Raw genomic sequence first — 18,717 nt, 5'->3', positions numbered from 1 at the left:
CTCTAAGTACCAGATTTCGCATCGAAATTAACGGAACATGACCGAAAATACCCTCTATTGACAAAATAAATAAAAAAAACTTTAAACTTATAATAAGTTAATTAAAAATACTCCTACTTATAGTTTTTTAAAATACATTTAATTTTTTTTAAACCAATTTTCTCCTTCAAAATTATTTAATACTATATTATTATTTGTTAAATAAGGCATGATGACAACCCAAGCAAATTCTCGTGACAAACCCCTTTTTCACGGTGGTGGACTCGTGCCCAGCGGGGAACTAACCAGGTGTTCCATCCGCACCTTGTTTATACGGATGAATTGAGCTATAATTGCTCGATGAGATATATTTATTAATATGATAATATATTAGTTATAATTACCACAAAATGTTTTTTTTTTTAGTTTTTAAGACGACACAAAATAACGATTCAATAAAAATGTTAACGATTTTACGATTCAATTTAAAATTCGTCGAAACCTCGGTTATTGAGCGCAACAAAAAGAACGATCGTGTCGCCGTCGTTCCTCACAATACGTTCTGATACAGTGTAACCAGGTGGTGTATCAATGGCGAGCAGCACAACAACACGCTGGCATAATAACAAGGAACGTATACGGAAGATCGCCCATTATACATTATTAACCAGGTAATTTGAGAATGGGTGTAAGTTATACGCAGCATGGCTCTGTGTTGTGAGACCGTTGGGAAAGAGACCGCCCATTTCGGTCCTTTTCGTCTTTTCTTTACAAGAAAATACTAGTAGCCACTGTGGTATTATTTCTTCTGTTACTGCTACCGGTCTTATGACACACAAGCGGTCAACGTTTGAGTAATACTATCTTTCGAGGTTTTAGGATGAATTACAAGAATAACAAATACCTTCCTTATTTGGTGTATTTTTATTAAAAAAGTTTTACTTTAATATACACACTTTAATATGTTTATTTAAAAGCTGATGATGATCCTTCAGATCGAAACATATAAGAGGGAATGAAAAAAATAATCATAAACAAGAAATACACATAACAATTTAAATACTTACATGTTAAACTGTACTGGTCAAAAAAGTGAATCCAGGAAATAATTCAGATTCGTTTATGACCCAACAATTTTCATTGCTTCCTTACTGCGAAACCTACCTTTTGCGAAAAGATAAAGGCAGAATGATAGAAGAAATAAAACAAAGTGATATTAAAAACAAACCAAGTAGATGACTAATACCAACTATTAAGAAGAAGGGAAATTGAAGTTGGAAAAAGAGCAGAAATACTGCAAAAAGTATGATAAGAACAAAGAAAAATCAAAGCTAAAAAGGAAGAAAAAAAAATGTAAAATCTGAAAGATGAGGATCAAGACGAAGAAATTAAAAATCAGGTAAAATTTGAAAGGCGAATAAAATTGATTCAGTAAGAAGAAAATAGGCAGAAAGAAGCTATAACAAAATGAAATTGATACTTGGCGAGGCAAATGTATTGTCATAATGTGTCATAACTTCATAAGTCTCAATATTTGTAAATGGCGTTGTATGTCATTGTGCTTTGACACTTATGTTATAGACAGATACAGAATTGGTTGACAAGAAGCAATTAAACGATACATCCCTGAATAACAGAGAAATATTGTTTCTTATGTCACCAATTTCTAATTTTCCTTGTCGTCCTGCACCATGTGCACGAACAATTAAGCGTCCAATTGAGCGTCTTATACAAATTGAGTCTCCTAGAGACGTCACATGAAGTGGTTGGGCTCATAATGCTCGTTTGGCAGAGAATATCACTGCTCTGGTACAGGACTTCCAAGAGAGTCTACCATCATCGGCGAGGCAACAAGTCATAATGAACAACAAAGCAGTGTAACCATAACTGGTAAACACTACAAAAAGATGTTAAAGGAGCTTTTTGCTGAATTCGATCAGTATTGGTTTAATATGATGAAACATCAGTTGGGAATATGAAAATCCTTTCATAGTACGAGCAAATAATAGTTATTTATATTACAATTGGGCTAGAAACATAATTACAGTACGAGTGTGGAGAATAATATAATCACACGAGTACTGTAATTATGCTCTAGCCCACGTGTGATATACAGCATTTTATCTACGACTGCTAAAAATTACTAAAAAATCAATTTCTTTAGAATAGTCTATTTGACATTTATAAAAATATTTTGAAATGATTATTGACAATTTTGAATTGTCAGTTTCAACAACGTTTACTCATCTCGAATAAGTGTTTTGAAATGTAAAAACATAACAATTAATGTTTAAAATAAATAGTATTGTTTCTCTGTAAGTAGATAGCACTTTTTCTTTTGTATTGTTGCTCGTTTCAATAAATTAAGTCTGTTCCGATTAGGCTAAAAATGCGTTACGCAATGAAACCAGTACGGTAATGAACTTCATTACGTAACTCAAATCACCTCAAATGAGTGCGGTAATGATGACTTATCCAAGCAGTCGTGGATAAATAATTTTATCTACAACTATTGAATTATCTATTCGTTATACATTTGATTTTTGACGGGTAATGACACTTATGACAGACAAAGTGTTGAATAATGAGGCCATTATTCCACAGTTCTGACACTGCCTACTAATCAAAAAATAAAATATCAACAGAAATGACAGCTTTCTTATATTGAGGTTATGTCTGAAATGTCTATCAAGTTTATTTTTTTTTCCTTTTTTTGATTTTTTTTTCAAAATTAAATAGTTGTAGATAAAGTATAGTATTCAACTTGCGTATAATGGATGTTACCATTAAAATGTAATGTAAATGTAATGTTAATGTTACCATTAGCCGCCATTATACGCTTGTTGAATAATATACTATTATGGCCACTCAAATTAAGGTTGGAATGTGGTTCATTACAATATACAATATTATTCGAAAAAAAAATATCGCAACGCCCGCTATATTTGTTTTTTTAGAAACTCTGCTTAACTGTAGGTACCTTAACAATCAGATCGGGTTGAGATATTGCTTATAATGTGCGATTTGGGTATTTTTATATTAACAATAAATTTGTGGCTAGAAATTTTAGAATTTTTTTCCAAAATGATTATCGTCACAATTCTGGACAAGTTGTAATGGTATTCTTTATGGGTTGAGAAAGAAGATGGGTTGGGTCGTTATAATTCTTTGGAATGATTCAGCTTGAAATAAGCTTTCCTGTAGAAGAATGTGATCAGGGTTGGTCGTAAAATAGAATTGACATATTCTTAGATTCAAAATGAGGTTAAGTTGATTATTGAGGCGAGATTGAAATAATTCTTGCATTAATAATGATATTGGCTGAGAGTATGTATAAAAAATGCGTGATCACACAGAGAGATTGCCAAATTGTTGACCACAACTAACGACCACAAGATTTGGTTCCACAGGTGAAGCTTTGATGATTTGGTGCATTAATATTGCAGTAAGATCTATATCAACTTTTTGGCTAAATATGTCAACCGGAAATGGCATCTAATCTGAACACATATTAAAGTTAAAACACATATCTATATTCTGTTATTGAAAATTAAGTTAATGAAAAAATTCTTTCGCCCGTTTAAAATAGGGGTTTTTGATTATGAAGTTAAGGACCAGTTAACGCTTTAATCGCTTGGAATTGAAAAATGAAACTTTTTGACACAGAGTTTGAGTTTCCTAAATTAACAGTTTTTTTCATAACAATTTTTATAAGATTATTGCCAGATTTTGAAAGTAACGTTAACGAAAAGCATTCTTTTCGCCGAAATGGACTGGCGTTGAAAAATAAAATCTTTTTGAAGTTATAAAACCTATTTAAGGTTAGATTATGCCTAATTGTAAGTTCCTAGATTAAATGAATTAAAAGATTTTTTTTGAAAATGAAGTTATGGAAAAGTTTTTATCGTTAAAATGATATTGAAGTGAAAGATGAGTCTTATATGTGCTCTACGAGCTAATACAAAGCGTCTCGATGTCTCAACTTAACCTCATGCTAAATCGAAGAATATCTCAATCCTATATTATAGCCAATTCCATAGTACCTCATTCTGATCACAATCTTCTGCATAAAAGTTTGTCCAAAACTAAATCATTTACGTCTAAATCCATAACGTCAATCAAATTTCATCATTTTTCAAAGTATATTCCTCATATTACTCAATCCAAAAGTATCGCAATCGAACCCGATTTGATTGTTAAGGTGTATTTCAAGTTCCTCCTTGCATAACTTTATATATTTTATGTTGTAACTTAATACATTCCAACCTGATTTTGAGTGAGTATAAAATTATTTATTTGAAAGTGATAGAAAAAGTGACAAAATACTCGTATTATAAAAGGATTTAAGTTTCATCTTAGTTACACTCTGGTCTAAATAGTAGGACTGCTCTTCGGGTCGGTTCCTTTGTAGTTCGGCGTTTGTCCCCTTTCACGTATTGTGGCGGCGGCGTCACTTTACGCTTTTCTGGTCGGTTTGGTTTCCTCTTCCATTGTCTAAGCATTCTTTCCTTAATCTCGGTACCCGGATCGAGACCACTCTCTTGGTCCATTAAACAGGAGCGCGCTCGCCCGAACGCCTCGTCCTGTCGGGTAACCGTCAAAGGGATAATTTTCGAATCCGCCCTCAATTTACTCCCCCGACCTAACAACTGCCGACTTCTTAGAATTTCACACTTACCTCAACCACAAGAAAAATTCTTTACAATTACTCAAGATTGATTTTAAACCGTTAAGAATTTTTGATTTCTTAATAAAAAATTATGTAATAAATAGAAATAAATAATCAAAGGTGATACGTGTTATAGCTGGTTGGGCTGGTGGACGACGACTGAGGAAATTAATTTTAACGACTCCGCGTCTGACTCTTGAAAGCTACGACTCGGGTCTCAAGAGCTATCGAAAAACAAAAGACCACTTAAATAAGGATCAAAATTTAAATTGAGCCGCTATTTGCCTACGGGATCTGTTCTAAGCCACTTAGCGATTTTAATATAAAGTCCGGTGCGTCCACTCTTTACCCATCAGGTTTCCACGCAATCGATTCCCCATATTTCTAAGGATATCCGCAAATACTCCTTCATCCACATCTTTTTCATCAATATAGATTTATTAATATATTAACTTTTAAGGAATTCAAATTGAAAGAAAAAAACAAAAATTAATTGCACGTTCTTATTTTATTTATCTTATAAAGAACTTGACATATTATATTACACGTTATACGGTTTTTTGTGTCTATTTTGAATAATACAATAATAATACACTAAATACATTCGTCACTATATCATCAAACGATCGATACAATATTATATACACCAGATTAATACTACTATATTACACTGAAAAGGTTTTTCCATACTCAAAGTAGGTTTTTCTATCACTTGTAACGGGGGAACGGGATTGTAATAAATATCCACTAATTACTCAATCACTAATCCTGCTATGTACAAAACAATTTCAAACAAAATCACACTTAAGACGCGTGTAATTGATGATGTTGAGGTGATGACCTTGATACTTGTTGTCTCATTCTGAGCGCTTCCATCGTCCTTGATGGTGATGGAGGACAATTCGGAGTCACTTCAGGACTGGTGCTTCGTGATCTATCTTCAGAAGGAGCTGGTAAACTCGACGGAGGAGGTGCTCCATTTGCCAAAACGTATTGTGACAAAAACGCATGGAAAGGAAGAGACATCGGCGGTTTTGCACCCCACGGAAAAGCCAATGGATAACTAAACACCGACGGGAGAGGGAGTCCGTGCCAAAAACCTTCCGGTGGAACCGGGGGCATACCCAATCTAGGATGGATAGCAAATTCTGGAAGCGCTATAAAAGAAATAATAAAATTACAATACATTCAAAAAGTTAAAATTAACTTAGTACCTTGTTCGTGATGCATAAACGGTGTGGCTTCTCTTCCCATGGCTTTCTCGCGTTTTCGCCATTTGGCTCGTCGATTTTGAAACCAAACCTGAAAACATTAAAGTCCACATAAGCAACACCTTGTAAGGTGGAAATAATAGAACAACACGCGAGAAGCGTGTGCAATTTAACGTTTTCATTTAACGTGTAGGTAATGGTATAATTGAAACCCTTTGTTGCGTTTCGAGAGTGTGTTAAGGGTGCTCGACAAATTACGGTGACCACTTGGCTCTTTTGTGACGCTTTTAGGAACGAATTAAAAGGTTCTTTAAAATGAGAACAGATTTTTGAGTGATTAAAAAAATTATTAATTAAAAAATATTAATGTTTATAAATTTTTATTTAATGAACTTATTTATTAATCTTATTTATTAGATACAGTTAATTAAAATATTGGTTTTGGTACATTTATGTCTTAAGTGGTAGGGTTGCGGCTGATTATATTAAAATTTGACGTAAGTTGTGTTAAACGCTTTAAAAGAACCGAGCTTTTTGCTGTTATTATTTTTATGCACGCGATCAAAAGAGCAGCAGATAAAAAGGCACGAGAAAATATTGAAGCAGTCATTGAAGCATTCAAATAGAGCAGGAGTACGTCAATGCAAGTAGTTCTACAAAAAAGTTTCAACTGGTTACCGAACTATTTAGTCCCGGCATTTTTTGTGGTGATGTGGCTCTTTTTGAAAAACAGTATTCGAGGACGTTGATTTAATATAAACATGTAAATTTTGTAAACCGAACATTATAAATTAAGCATACGAAGAGAATCACAGAGTCACCTTCGTACTCAGGTTATTAGGTAACATTGGAATGTTTCAAAATTAGTAGCAAAACATTTTAACCATTTTTGAATGACCCGAAAAGAAGCAATATTATAATTATATAGATGCAGACCGAGCAGACCGTTGAGGTGGTTGTATCAACATCCATCAGTATGTGTAATTACGATTTAATCCTTGATGGAATTGCTGCATCTATCTATTGAAGAAGGTTGCTTGAAACTCTGCAAATTATTTGATGTGAGACTAATCTGCAGGACAGAGTAAAACATCATGGCAGAAATAAGGATGGGCAAGAGAAGCTGTTGAATGAAAAAAAAAGCGTCAAGAAGATTTTTGCGAAACAAGGTTTTATTAGTTGGATCGTAAATTTTAAAACTCTTCTTCTCAATTGACTTGATATTATGTTGCAAAATGAGTAAAGATGCATTGTAGAGAATTTTTATTATTAAGATATTATTATGGTTATGTTGGGTGAACAGGAATGATGAAATATAGTACCCAGGGTGGTGGTCAATGTTTTGATGACAAAAAGATAACATATCAAAAATGGCTTCTCAGTTACAATGTTACAAAAGTTATGTGAAGAAGTAAAAAGGTGTTTGGTAGGATCAAAGGTATCGCGAGCAAAACGAAAAGAATCTAGAAGTGACAGTCTAATAAAGGAAAAAGAATGGCGAGAAGCTTATAGACAACTGCTTACAGAAGAAAGGTCAGAATTCAAAGACTGAATAGACGAGGTACAGATAGATGGCAGTATTGACCTTGAATGTATAACAAACAGCGAAGTAAAAAAAGCACTAAAAGAGATGAAAACTGGAAACTTTTAAAGCATGTTGCACATATTGTGATAAAAGCCCTAACAGATATTTTTAATAAATATCTGATAGAGACACAAAACATTCCAGGTGACTGCAACTTGATATACATTAGTTCCATAAAAAAGAGGAGTACGAGAGAATGCAGAAACTATACAAGAGTAAATGTTAGAGTTCGGTAGGACGGTTGTATGGCAGAATTATAAAAAAACTATAGAACATGATAACGAAGAAATAGAAGAACACAGCGGTTTCGTTACTACAAGTAATTGAAAAGCGAATAGCCTGAGACTTAGCCACACATCTTGTATTTATGGATATGAAGAAAGCTTATTATATGATATCGTTGGAAAAGATGTTTAAAATTTTGGCAAAGAGTGACATGGTAAATCCTAAGCATCTAAAACAACCCTAAAGTGTAGTAAAATAGAGAAACGAAATTTCTAAACTATTCCCAAATACATCCATAAAGCTCTGAAGAACTGGGGACAAAAATGCTCACGAATAGAGATCGGTGATCGATGCCTAACCGCTTTGTTCTTCGATTATGTTCTATTGGTTGTTTCGAACACCTAGGAAGACATTGATTATATGTTAAGGAAACAATAAAAAAGCTATGCGAGGAATATAAATACCTCGGCAGTAAGATATCTAAGAAAGGAACATCAGGGATGTAGTAAAATCAGTGCAGTAAGGTCAAAGATGTATGAGGATACTAAATTCGTTGCTATACATTCTTGTAAATCCTTATCTAGAGCATACGGCTTAGCTTTGCTTCTCCCCATGTTTTTCCCCATTCGTCCAACTCCTTGATCATAGTCCATATTGTCCTGGGCCTTCCTCTTCGGCGGATTCTTTGCAATAATCGAATAAAATTACTTTTGAAACAAAAGTCATAATCTATCGGACAATCAAGGAGTCTAGATTGAGATATGAGGTAGAATTTGCTAGAGGTCTCAATCCCATATCCCAAATATATCAACAAAATCGAAACAGTTGAAGTGGACTTCATACGAAGAGCAAACACAATATCACGCCTAGAGCACATTTCTAATGAAGAGATTAAATGATGCATAGATAGAGTATACATTAAGCCAAGAGAATAGAGACCAGATATTTCAATAACAAATAGTCCAACAGTCAGGCTCTGATAGGTCAATAATAGACTCCCGAGAGCGTTGTTGATCTGTTCAGTATATGTTTTACTTTCCAAATAGATCTGTGTTTTAGAGCGCAAAATCCTACCTTTGACAGTTCTCTAACAATAAGTAGCGGCACATTGATTTGGTTTTATGTAATTACTTTTTAGTTTACATGCTGGTTAGTAAAGTTGTGTTTTCGATATTTTCTTAAGAACCTTGAATATTTGTATGTATTCAAAACGGTAAAATGGTTCAGGTAAAAATTCAATAATCTTTACTACACAATATTTTCACTGTTTATGGATTAATATCGATGATGAATAACATTCTTTCAATTTGTTGTTAATTATTAACTCTTTTGAGAAAACTATTACAATATCTTTCATTATAATCGTTTAACATAAAAAAATTAATTATCTTTCCATTTATGGGGAAGAGAACGCCCCCGAAATTGTATCACCCCAATTAACAGTGATCTATTGTTGCGAATTTGCCATAATTGCCTGAATTTGCGGCACGAATCGCACGTTCGTCGTCCACCGCTCGTCCGCCACCCCCCAAATGTACCCCGTTTACGGCCCCTTTTGCGCTATTAATGTTAATATCTATTGTTGCGCGTCAATTTGATTGGCTTATTGAATCAGTGCCGCTCGGATAATGGCCAGACCGTGAATCGCATCTTAATTGGCGACAATTTTGATAATTAATCCGGCCCTGTAAAGGGGCGCAAGTGGTCCCCGCAATTGCCCATTGTCGTGGTACAATGGGGGTAATCGGGGTTCCATCCGGACCTTCCTATGAACTGACGGTCCTGTCCTTTCCGTAACTCTCGTTTCTATTCGCTAAAGGACTTTTATTGAACGCCGTCTCGCACAAAAAATTTTTGTTCCAAAAAAATAAATCAAAGTTTTTTTTAATTACTAAAATAAAGTATTCGAGATAACACAATATTATTTTTATTTTAATATATAGTTACCTATGTATATTAATACTGAGAAGCATTTAATTTATTAAAGTTAAAATATGCTATGTAAGCTCGGGGTGGCACCCTTTTAGTGGACACGTCGATAATAATCTGGTCTTTAACGAACTTTCTGCCAAAGTACACGCCGCAAGTGTTGACCAAAACGAAGGCCATAAAGGCTACAAAGGAAATGCTAAAGCATACCAGACAAAACAGCTTCAAGAACGCCAGTATCAACGGTGAACTTAGTCATTTGGGGTCATTTCAACCAAAAATGACTTCTTTTAAATTAAATTAATCTTGTCAAAATTAATTTGTCAAAAATAAAAAATACCAACCTGTACACGAGCTTCACTCAAATCCAACCTAACAGCTAATTCTTCTCTTGTAAAAACATCCGGATATTGTGTTTTTTCAAAAGCTCTTTCTAATTGATGTAATTGAAAAGTGGTAAAGGTAGTTCGCGACCTTCGCACTTTTCTTGGTCGTTCTTGGTCGCCTTGATCTTCTTGTAAATCGACTTCGTTTAGTTCACCTTCGCTGGCAATTTCCAAACGTGGCTCTTCCACTGTAAAATAATTACAATTTTTTTCTTGTAAATTTATTTATAAATTTGCAGTTTGAAAATATTTTAAATATAAAAATATTTAGGGTTTAAGCCGTAATCAAAGGGCGGATTATATAAACAAAATAAAATACTAATATCTAGCGAATAAATAAATACCTACAACTTTTGCATTTTTATTGGAAAATATTTGAAAAAAAAACGTAATCGACTCATCCGTAGCAGAAGTGGCAACTATATTGCTACTGGAATGTTATCAAAAATAAAAATGACCAATATTAAAAAAACTGTTTTTTGTTGAAAAAAAAATAGTATCAATTTTAAAAAAACCTGTTTCAAGTTAAAATTATTAACAAGTATTGTATAGTAATGATGTTTCCTAGGAAAGAAAAAAATAGCTTTCTTAAATCCTCTTAAAAAGACAAACAACCACTTTAACGCTTCTTTGCTTTTACAATAGGTGAATATTTTACAATTTAACGGTAAATAATTGCTTTTGTATACTAACTATAATACATTTTTACACTTTTTTCTTGAAGAAAAGAACTTCGTGTGTTTGAAATTTAAAATTTTTATTCTATTTTATTTTAATAAAACTCCAATATTCCCATATACTAATTTTATTGTAAGTATATAAAGAGAAATTCTTCAAAACATATTCTTTTATTAGAAAGTAAAAAACTTCTTAAGAAATCGTTTTTCTTTCAATCATAACCTTAAATATAAAAAAGAAATAATTGTCTTTAAAAATTCATAGCTCAAAAACTAAAAGATTTTTTGAAAAGCGGTCTTTTTCATTACAAAGCTTACGATTTTATGTATAAATAGTGATAATTTCGTATCGATTTATTAAAACCCCGATTTATTATGATTTTTTAAAGTGGTAATGATTATTTAAACTTAATATTAAAAAAATGCCATTGGGAACAATTTTTAGGTTAAGTCTTCATTAAAATTGCTTTAATTTGTTCCTTACATCGTTTCTATCTCAATCCTCACTTCACTCGTAAGATAGGTATGTTTAATTTCTGCTCTTAAAATCTATAAGAAATGTACACAGTTAGGTTTAAAGAAATCATATTATTTATATTTATGGAATATAAACAATCATTTATGGTATACTGAATCTCTGTTAAATTTGCTTTAAAATGCATTTTATTTCATCATCATATCTTAATTCGTTTAAAAGATATACATTTTTAATTTATGCTCTTAAAATGTATAATAGATAGGCAGAGTTAGGTTTAAAAAAATAATACTTCTAATTATATTTATGCGATTTAAACAATTATTTATGGTAAATGGCTAAATCTGTGTTAAATTTGCTTTAAAATGCATATCTTAATTCGTTCATACGTTATGTATTTTTAATTTCTGCTCTTAAAATCTATAAGAAATGTGCACCGTTAGGTTTAAAAAAAATCATATTAATTATATTTATGGAATGTAAGCAATTATTTATGGCATACTAAATCTCTGTTAAATTTCCTTTAAAATGCATTTTATTTCTTCATCATATCTTAATTCGTTCACAAGATATTAATTTTCAATTTTCTTTTTCACTTTTTTCATTTCATTAAATCGAAAATTTCGTCTCAAATCAATTTCATTATTATTTCATATTTATTGTATATATATGAATGATATTTTTGCTTTACAAATAGACGAAAGCTACATTTATTTGGGAGTTTCAATTGTGTAAAGGTATTTTATTTTCCTATGAAGTGATGCATTCAAGCGATGAAGCCCTTTTCAATAAAGATTGATGGTAATTTCGAACATATTTATCCTAGAAATGTGCATCCGCATTATTGTCCGTAAATAACTCCTTGCCATTTATCATCCCTTAACAACCAACCTTCATAGAGTTACAAGTGAGGGTGTCGTGGTGATTACGTGACATCTTAGAAAAGTTTAGGAGAGCAAAATAGAAACTAATTGTCGATTCATTGAGGTTCAGTGAAATTATTTGTCTTATTAACGGATATAATCGGCGTTGTCTTCCAGGTATGTGGAAACATACAATTTATTCCATGACCGTAATTTTGTAATCAAGTGGGGATTTGTTGCTTTCTCGTCGAGATGCGATAATTGACTTGATAATATATTATGAACAATTTTTGTGTGTTTGCAAAAAGTTTGCAAAACATACCAAAATATTTCTTAGCGCTTTTCGATAGAAGAAGCTATGTTATAATGCTTTTGCTTTTACTGACTTTTTATTTCTGCTCAATAATGGTGAATTTCTTGTTGTATCAAACCACCGTTTGACCAGTCTTAACATTGATTGTGTTGATATGTCTTCTACGGATGTACATAAAATTCATAACAAATCTGGATTTTCTTAAGGCTGTTTAAACATTATTGCTAACTTAGCCAGTTTTATGGAAATTGTACTAAAAATCCTAGAAATGGCCAATATTGAAAGGAAAGTTATTCAGGAGATTTCTGAAAGAGGAGAAACAATATTGTTTGCATTCTTCTTTAGATCTGGTATATTATTAACGATTTGAATGTTACGCAAATGTCATAAGAACTCTACGTCTTAATAAATGAGACAGTCCTAAGTCATAATCCCTAATCTCTGAAAGTCATACATTCCTCTGAACTTAATTATTTGTCTGTAATAGGGAAGGTTAGAAATTTAAAGTCTGATATGCAATAATCTCTGGTGGAGGAATCATACATTGACGCATAGAGAAGTCTTTAGTTGTACATGTAGTTTCGAAATACTAAGACAAGTGAGTGAGGTTGAAGTGGTAATAAGAATTACAATCGAACCAGGAAAAACAAAAATTCCCAACAGTTGTTCTTTTCGTTATGTGTTCATGAATTATTTGAATACTTTAACACTGCAGCTTAGCTAAATAATTCGGTTTATAATGTGGAATTATGAGATGATGGTGGTACCCAGAAAATTATATTGTAATTTGTTAGACACATTCAAGCTCTTGGTGAATGCTGTTGTTCTTTTCTATGTTAACACAGCGTCATGATTTTGTAAGTTACGGAACTATCGATACCAAACAGGCAAATTTTCTTTCATTTACTGGAGATGTTGAAGTTGGTGCTGCCATAGCTTATTGTGGGTAACTATAACGTGCCAATATTTCTTCCTATAATGTTTTCAATGTATCTTGAACCAAGACAGAATCATTGGTGATTTTTACAACTTTCTAGATTTGAAACATCGTGATGTTGTATTAAAAAAATCCATATCAGTGAAGCTACGTAATTTACTTAACAGTGGATTTAAAAGTTTACGGGTGCTTATCAAAACTATGCTGACAGCTGTTCACCAGAGATGAGTTTTGAAGTGCGTAGGATAATATTTTTGGAGATCCTAAGTAGTTTTGGAACTTTTTGTGTTTATACATAGTGTCTCTTTTGAGACACTTATATTATCCATCTTATATTATTGATTAGTTTAATGTTCTCTTTGCGATCAAAGTATAGTATAAGAACGAACTGATGCTTTGTTGTGAGCTTCACCTGTTGTGTTGAATCATAACGCATAAAGATGTATTGTAGGCTTAAGAACGCAAATGATTTCAATTTCTTTTCTGGTGAAGGATTACAGAATCAATTTTGCGGATTAAACAAAACAATAAGTGTTTATTTAGCTTCCTCTAAGTCGCTACAAATGGAAACATGGTTGCACTACGTCTATATTTAATTAAGAAGAGAAGAATGGCATAAACAATGATCGCACCGCCACCATTGTTATCAACGTTTTTTTACTGAAATGTTAGCAATCTAAGGCTGAAAGCACATCTTTCTGACAACATTCATGATGATGATTTTGATTGCCATTTTGCTTACCAAGTTGGTATTTTTTCTGCTTTGTTATCCCTTTGTGGCTCTTATCCTAATACCGTATTTTCTCGAATCTAATCCGCACCCTTTTTACAAATTTTATATGCTCTAAAATCAAATGCGGATTACAATCGAGTGCGGATTAGATAAAGTTATTAGTAAAATAAAATCGCATTATAACAATAACACTGTTAAGGGTTTTAGAACGATATTTACATTTCTGCCCATATTACGTCATCTTCGGATCTGTCCAAAGCATTGGTTATACAAAACTTCTTAAATGATGTTATAATATTGTTTTCAGGGATCGTTTTCCATGTGTGTTCCTGGTCTACGACTCCATACTTGTCCTAACTATTCCATCATAAGCTTTTCTATTATCCATCCTTTTTGTTGTGCCCTAACTAAGATGTCATCCGGGAAGTCTTTCGGATTTCAGAATGGTTTTTTTCTCAATATTAATAATGACAGCAATTGTTCCCTATCACTTGTTACTGCTAGCATCAATGTTATGCGCAATTTTTCGCAACCACTCGTTTCTAAGGAAATTTCCCACACACCTCTTCTTTCCAGTGTGTAATTGGGAGGCATATACTGCCATTCCGTTTGAGATAAATTGAAATTTTTTTGAAAATCATTAGGAGCTTTTGGGAAATTGTTGTTTGTCCAACCTTTGCTAGTATTAAAAATTTTTTAGTCTCTCCTTCCGTTTTTCTTGAGAGAACCAGAAAACTGCCTCGTCAATTTCATGAAATCGTCTCTTCTTTGACACGGTAAATTTTTTGCACGATGCCTCACAGTCTGCAATAGCTGCCTTGTCTTTCCGCAACAGCCGCAACGTTTAACTAACGGCAAAAATTGTACCAGCTTTTCGATTTCTTTCTTTTAACGCTAACTTAATAACATCTCTTTAAAGTTCGCTGTATAGAAGAGCCTCTTCGATTTTTGCTACTTTTTTTCCATAATTACTCTGTTATATGTATAATTAAACACACACCACGTTCGAGCTACTACGAGGGCGGTATATGAACTGAATTCGTGCTAGGCATTACTATTTATTTTTCAAATTATATTTATTTTCCAATTTTTAATGGCTTGGTAAATTTAAAGTTTAGTCCAATAAAAACTCGTCGTAAACAAGGTTTCTTTAGGTGCATCAGCGTCAGTCAACGGAAAAAATATATATTTATGGTTAACAACAAGCAACGCATTGTTTTGGTGTTGTCGAATTGCTCAGAGAAAGATGCGGATTACATTCGCAAACTAAATTTTTTTACCACTATGCATTTTTAAAATCGGGGTGCGGGTTAGATTCGAGTGCGGATAAGATTCGAGAAAATACGGTAATTACGATTTTTCTTCTAAATGTAGTTAACAAATTATTGCATTTTTCTTCTAGAAAATAATATTGACGAGTACCACAAATGAATATTAAAATTTAATGATGGTTTATTATTGCGGTAGAAACTGCCCCATAAGCTTTTAAACACAATACACATATAATTATCTTGTGCATGCATTATATAGTAGAGAGTTTACGTTTTGGTCATACTAGACGTTTTATTTTTAAGTTGTGTGGGCAATTTCCTGCGCTAAACCCCCAGGTTGTTTCATCTTTGTGAGCCGGCGGGCGCGTGTGTGCACCGCGCGCTCTCTTCAGTATAATGTTAATCGGATTCTGGTCCGTTCCGCTCTTTCATCGAGACTTAATTCGAGATGCGCTCGGGCTCACGTACAACGCGCTCGTCCGTCCATTTCCATAAACGAATCAAATGTTCTAAAGCGCCCTGTGTCCATGTCCGGCTCGAACCGGACGTTAGCGTCGCCCCCCTTCCCCATACGTGAAGGGTAAAGCGAAGGGCGTCGTGGCGCCCATCCTATACCATTTATCCCCTCCCCCATGTATAAAAGAGATGATGCTCCATGTCTAGTTATGAATACTAAATTTTCAACTAAAACGTTATAAACCAAAGAGAACGAATTGAGTAGGTTAACTTGGATTATTAATTTCTTTTTAAAATTGACTGAAATAAACCTATTCAATTTATTTTTTAATATTTCCACGTGATACACCTGGTTTTCTGTTGGATACCAAAACTATGAGTAAAGCGTTGTATAACAACGATAATCCTTTTATATTTTTAGTTCGTTTTTATGCCCTACGATCATGAATAGCGAAAATCCTGCACGGGTACGATAAACAGTGAATACAACTCGTAAATTGTTCGAACTACACAATTCATTTTTTTTTGAACGAACAAAAATGTAATCCTCATTCAATGAAGATTATTTGAATACTTACATACTACTAAATTCTCATTAATTAATTTGTGTTTGAAAATCAAAACATCTTTATGGCTAATTTATGATGTGTAAACGATCCTCGAGTTTACACAAAGATTTTTAACAATAACAATAACCCCACCGGTTGAAACACAAAAAAGAACTTATATAAATAGTAGGGATCAAAAAGAGTCGGTTCTTTAGCTCTTTAGTTATATTGTCATTTAAAATATAACATCCCCTGTGTACACTCAACAGCATGCATGTCCTCTTACCATATAAAGAGAACACACCTCGTTTTATTTTTTATTGAACCCTCCGAGTCACCCTCGAAGTTTAAAAGCACCTTAATACCCACTTGAATGGGTCAAATTTACTAACTAAATACCTAACATTGTATGAAACTTATTCTAAACGTATCTATTATGTATCAAAAAACACGAACAATGGGGATTTTACGCTTTACTTGTCACAAAAATAATTAATTGCTCTAATTTATAAAAAGTTAATAAATAGCAGGATCGAAAAGTTGCCTAATTACTAATTATTTTCTAACAAACTGTGAAAATCAACCATTTTCATCCCCACAACCAATTTTCCAACCCCTTCTAAAACTGTCCTAATCTCCCTAACGAAATTATAAACCCACAGCTTTACTTTACATCGCCTCTGGCGAAAGTTTCGGAAAACAATTTTCAAGATTGACTTTGCTCATGCGCAAAAATTCAAATCACTCGTATCGTATACAACTCAAAAATTGCAAATAGTCAAATTTTGAAACTTACCTTCTGGTTGTTTTTCTTTTGACGGAGAACTTTTAGCCATTCCCAATAATTGTTCGATGGAATAAACGTTTTTTGGACGCATTTCTTCGGATTGTTGAGTTCCTTGAGCCATTATTTATTTTAAAAAAATGTTTTATTTGACACGTTAACGAAAATGTTTTCGAGCAAAAAAAGAACTGATTAGTTTTATCGTTCTAAGAGTTCACTAGACGGGGTTCGTAGCCCAAACTGAACTTTTGAATCGTCCGTTTGGAGGGTTAACTCCGACGTCGACCGAGAGTTCTGCCCACCCTAAAGCTTTAAACCAATCGAAACGTTGTTCGGAACGTTTATGGAAAAGGGCGCAGACGCCGACATCGTGTAAACCGCGCCGACGACATCACATTATGAAATTTTATTAAACGGTGTAATGAATTGGGGGACAATATTATACGAGGTTATTTCGTTACTACAGGATTTTATCGTTGGTCGGAATAAGTTAAACAGAGATAGTATGAACCAGTGGGCGATTACAGCAGAGGAGAAGAGTGGCCAAAAATTCTAGCGCAATGTGCTTGTCTCTGAGAAGCGCATCAGGTGTTCAAATTGTAAAGATAGCACATTTAATTTCGCGTCGAAACTCTTATTTATTGCCGGGTCGAGTATAATGTAATGCATATGTAATTAGGTGATTATCTTTAGTCATAAACCGATATTTACGCATTATCGTACCTATTTGGTTTTAAAAATTAATTAATGTTGGATTTTCTTTCGGGTCTAATCGTTTCTGCTCACCATATCTTGTCCGTTTTATACCGCGAAATGATTCGAGTTAAAAGCTTGGTCATATTATAACAACCAATAAGGACCATGTTTAATGCTCGTTGGATAATTTATTCAAACAAATATGTACCATGATTTATTTATGGAAAAAAATTCAGAAAATGTAGTGCTAAATTAGATACCTAAAACAGTGGATGAAATGTATGTTATGCCACTAAGAAAAAACAAAATCAAAGATTATTGGATAGACCACGTGATCGATATCTCTTGATGGATTCTGCATTTTAGCTCAACTTTCCAGAATTCGTTGTTCTATTTTTAAAATATTGGTATACAGGAAAGTTTATTACTCTTCGAGGTACATTTATCATTCCGGAAGTAAAGCTGAAGCCCGCTTCGGGGTAAAGCTTTTTGTTATGGTCAGTTGCGTCACGGGGTACAAATAAAAAGTCGAAGATGTAAATAGAAATGAGATAAAGATGTCAGAAACGAGTCAAAACTTAAAGATCAATAAACCAATACATATGATTTATTACAACGAATATGGGTGGAAGTGCAAAAATGGATATGCTTTTGACTATGACAGAATCTATGAAGAAAACTGGAAAGTAAGTAGATATTCTTTTACCTACTGGACTTTGTTGTTTTAGACCTTTGGACTTTCTGGAAAAATTGATCTTTACTAACTCTGTTTGATCGATATTTCTTATCAAGCTCTAGTAGCTAATTGAAGAGTCAAGTGGAAAAACGAGTACAGCCCATTTTGTGATAAAATTAAACTGATAGTGTCAATTGATGATTTTAGGAGAGATGAATAATAATAGTTCCATAGCAGAAGATAGTCCTATGACTCTGCGGGGAATGATGATGTGTCCGTCATGCGAAATACAGTCTGTAAGTAT

The 18,717-nt window shown here is 33.2% G+C and overlaps 1 protein-coding gene across 1 annotated transcript; it reads right to left on the bottom strand.

The window, feature by feature from the left end:
* Positions 1–5,137: 5,137 nt before the first annotated feature.
* On the bottom strand, positions 5,138–17,313 carry LOC111425595 (retina and anterior neural fold homeobox protein 2-like). The gene is made up of 4 exons (XM_023059722.2): positions 17,054–17,313; positions 9,943–10,172; positions 5,863–5,950; positions 5,138–5,805 (listed from the first exon to the last, which is right to left on the bottom strand). Exons 1-4 carry the CDS (start codon positions 17,163–17,165, stop codon positions 5,453–5,455), a joined length of 783 nt encoding a protein of 260 aa, XP_022915490.1. The 5' UTR covers positions 17,166–17,313; the 3' UTR covers positions 5,138–5,452.
* Positions 17,314–18,717: the final 1,404 nt, after the last annotated feature.

This window comes from Onthophagus taurus, chromosome 7 (assembly GCF_036711975.1).
Source record: "Onthophagus taurus isolate NC chromosome 7, IU_Otau_3.0, whole genome shotgun sequence".
Lineage (NCBI taxonomy): Eukaryota > Metazoa > Arthropoda > Insecta > Coleoptera > Scarabaeidae > Onthophagus > Onthophagus taurus.
This window is presented reverse-complemented; position numbering and strand designations above follow the sequence as displayed.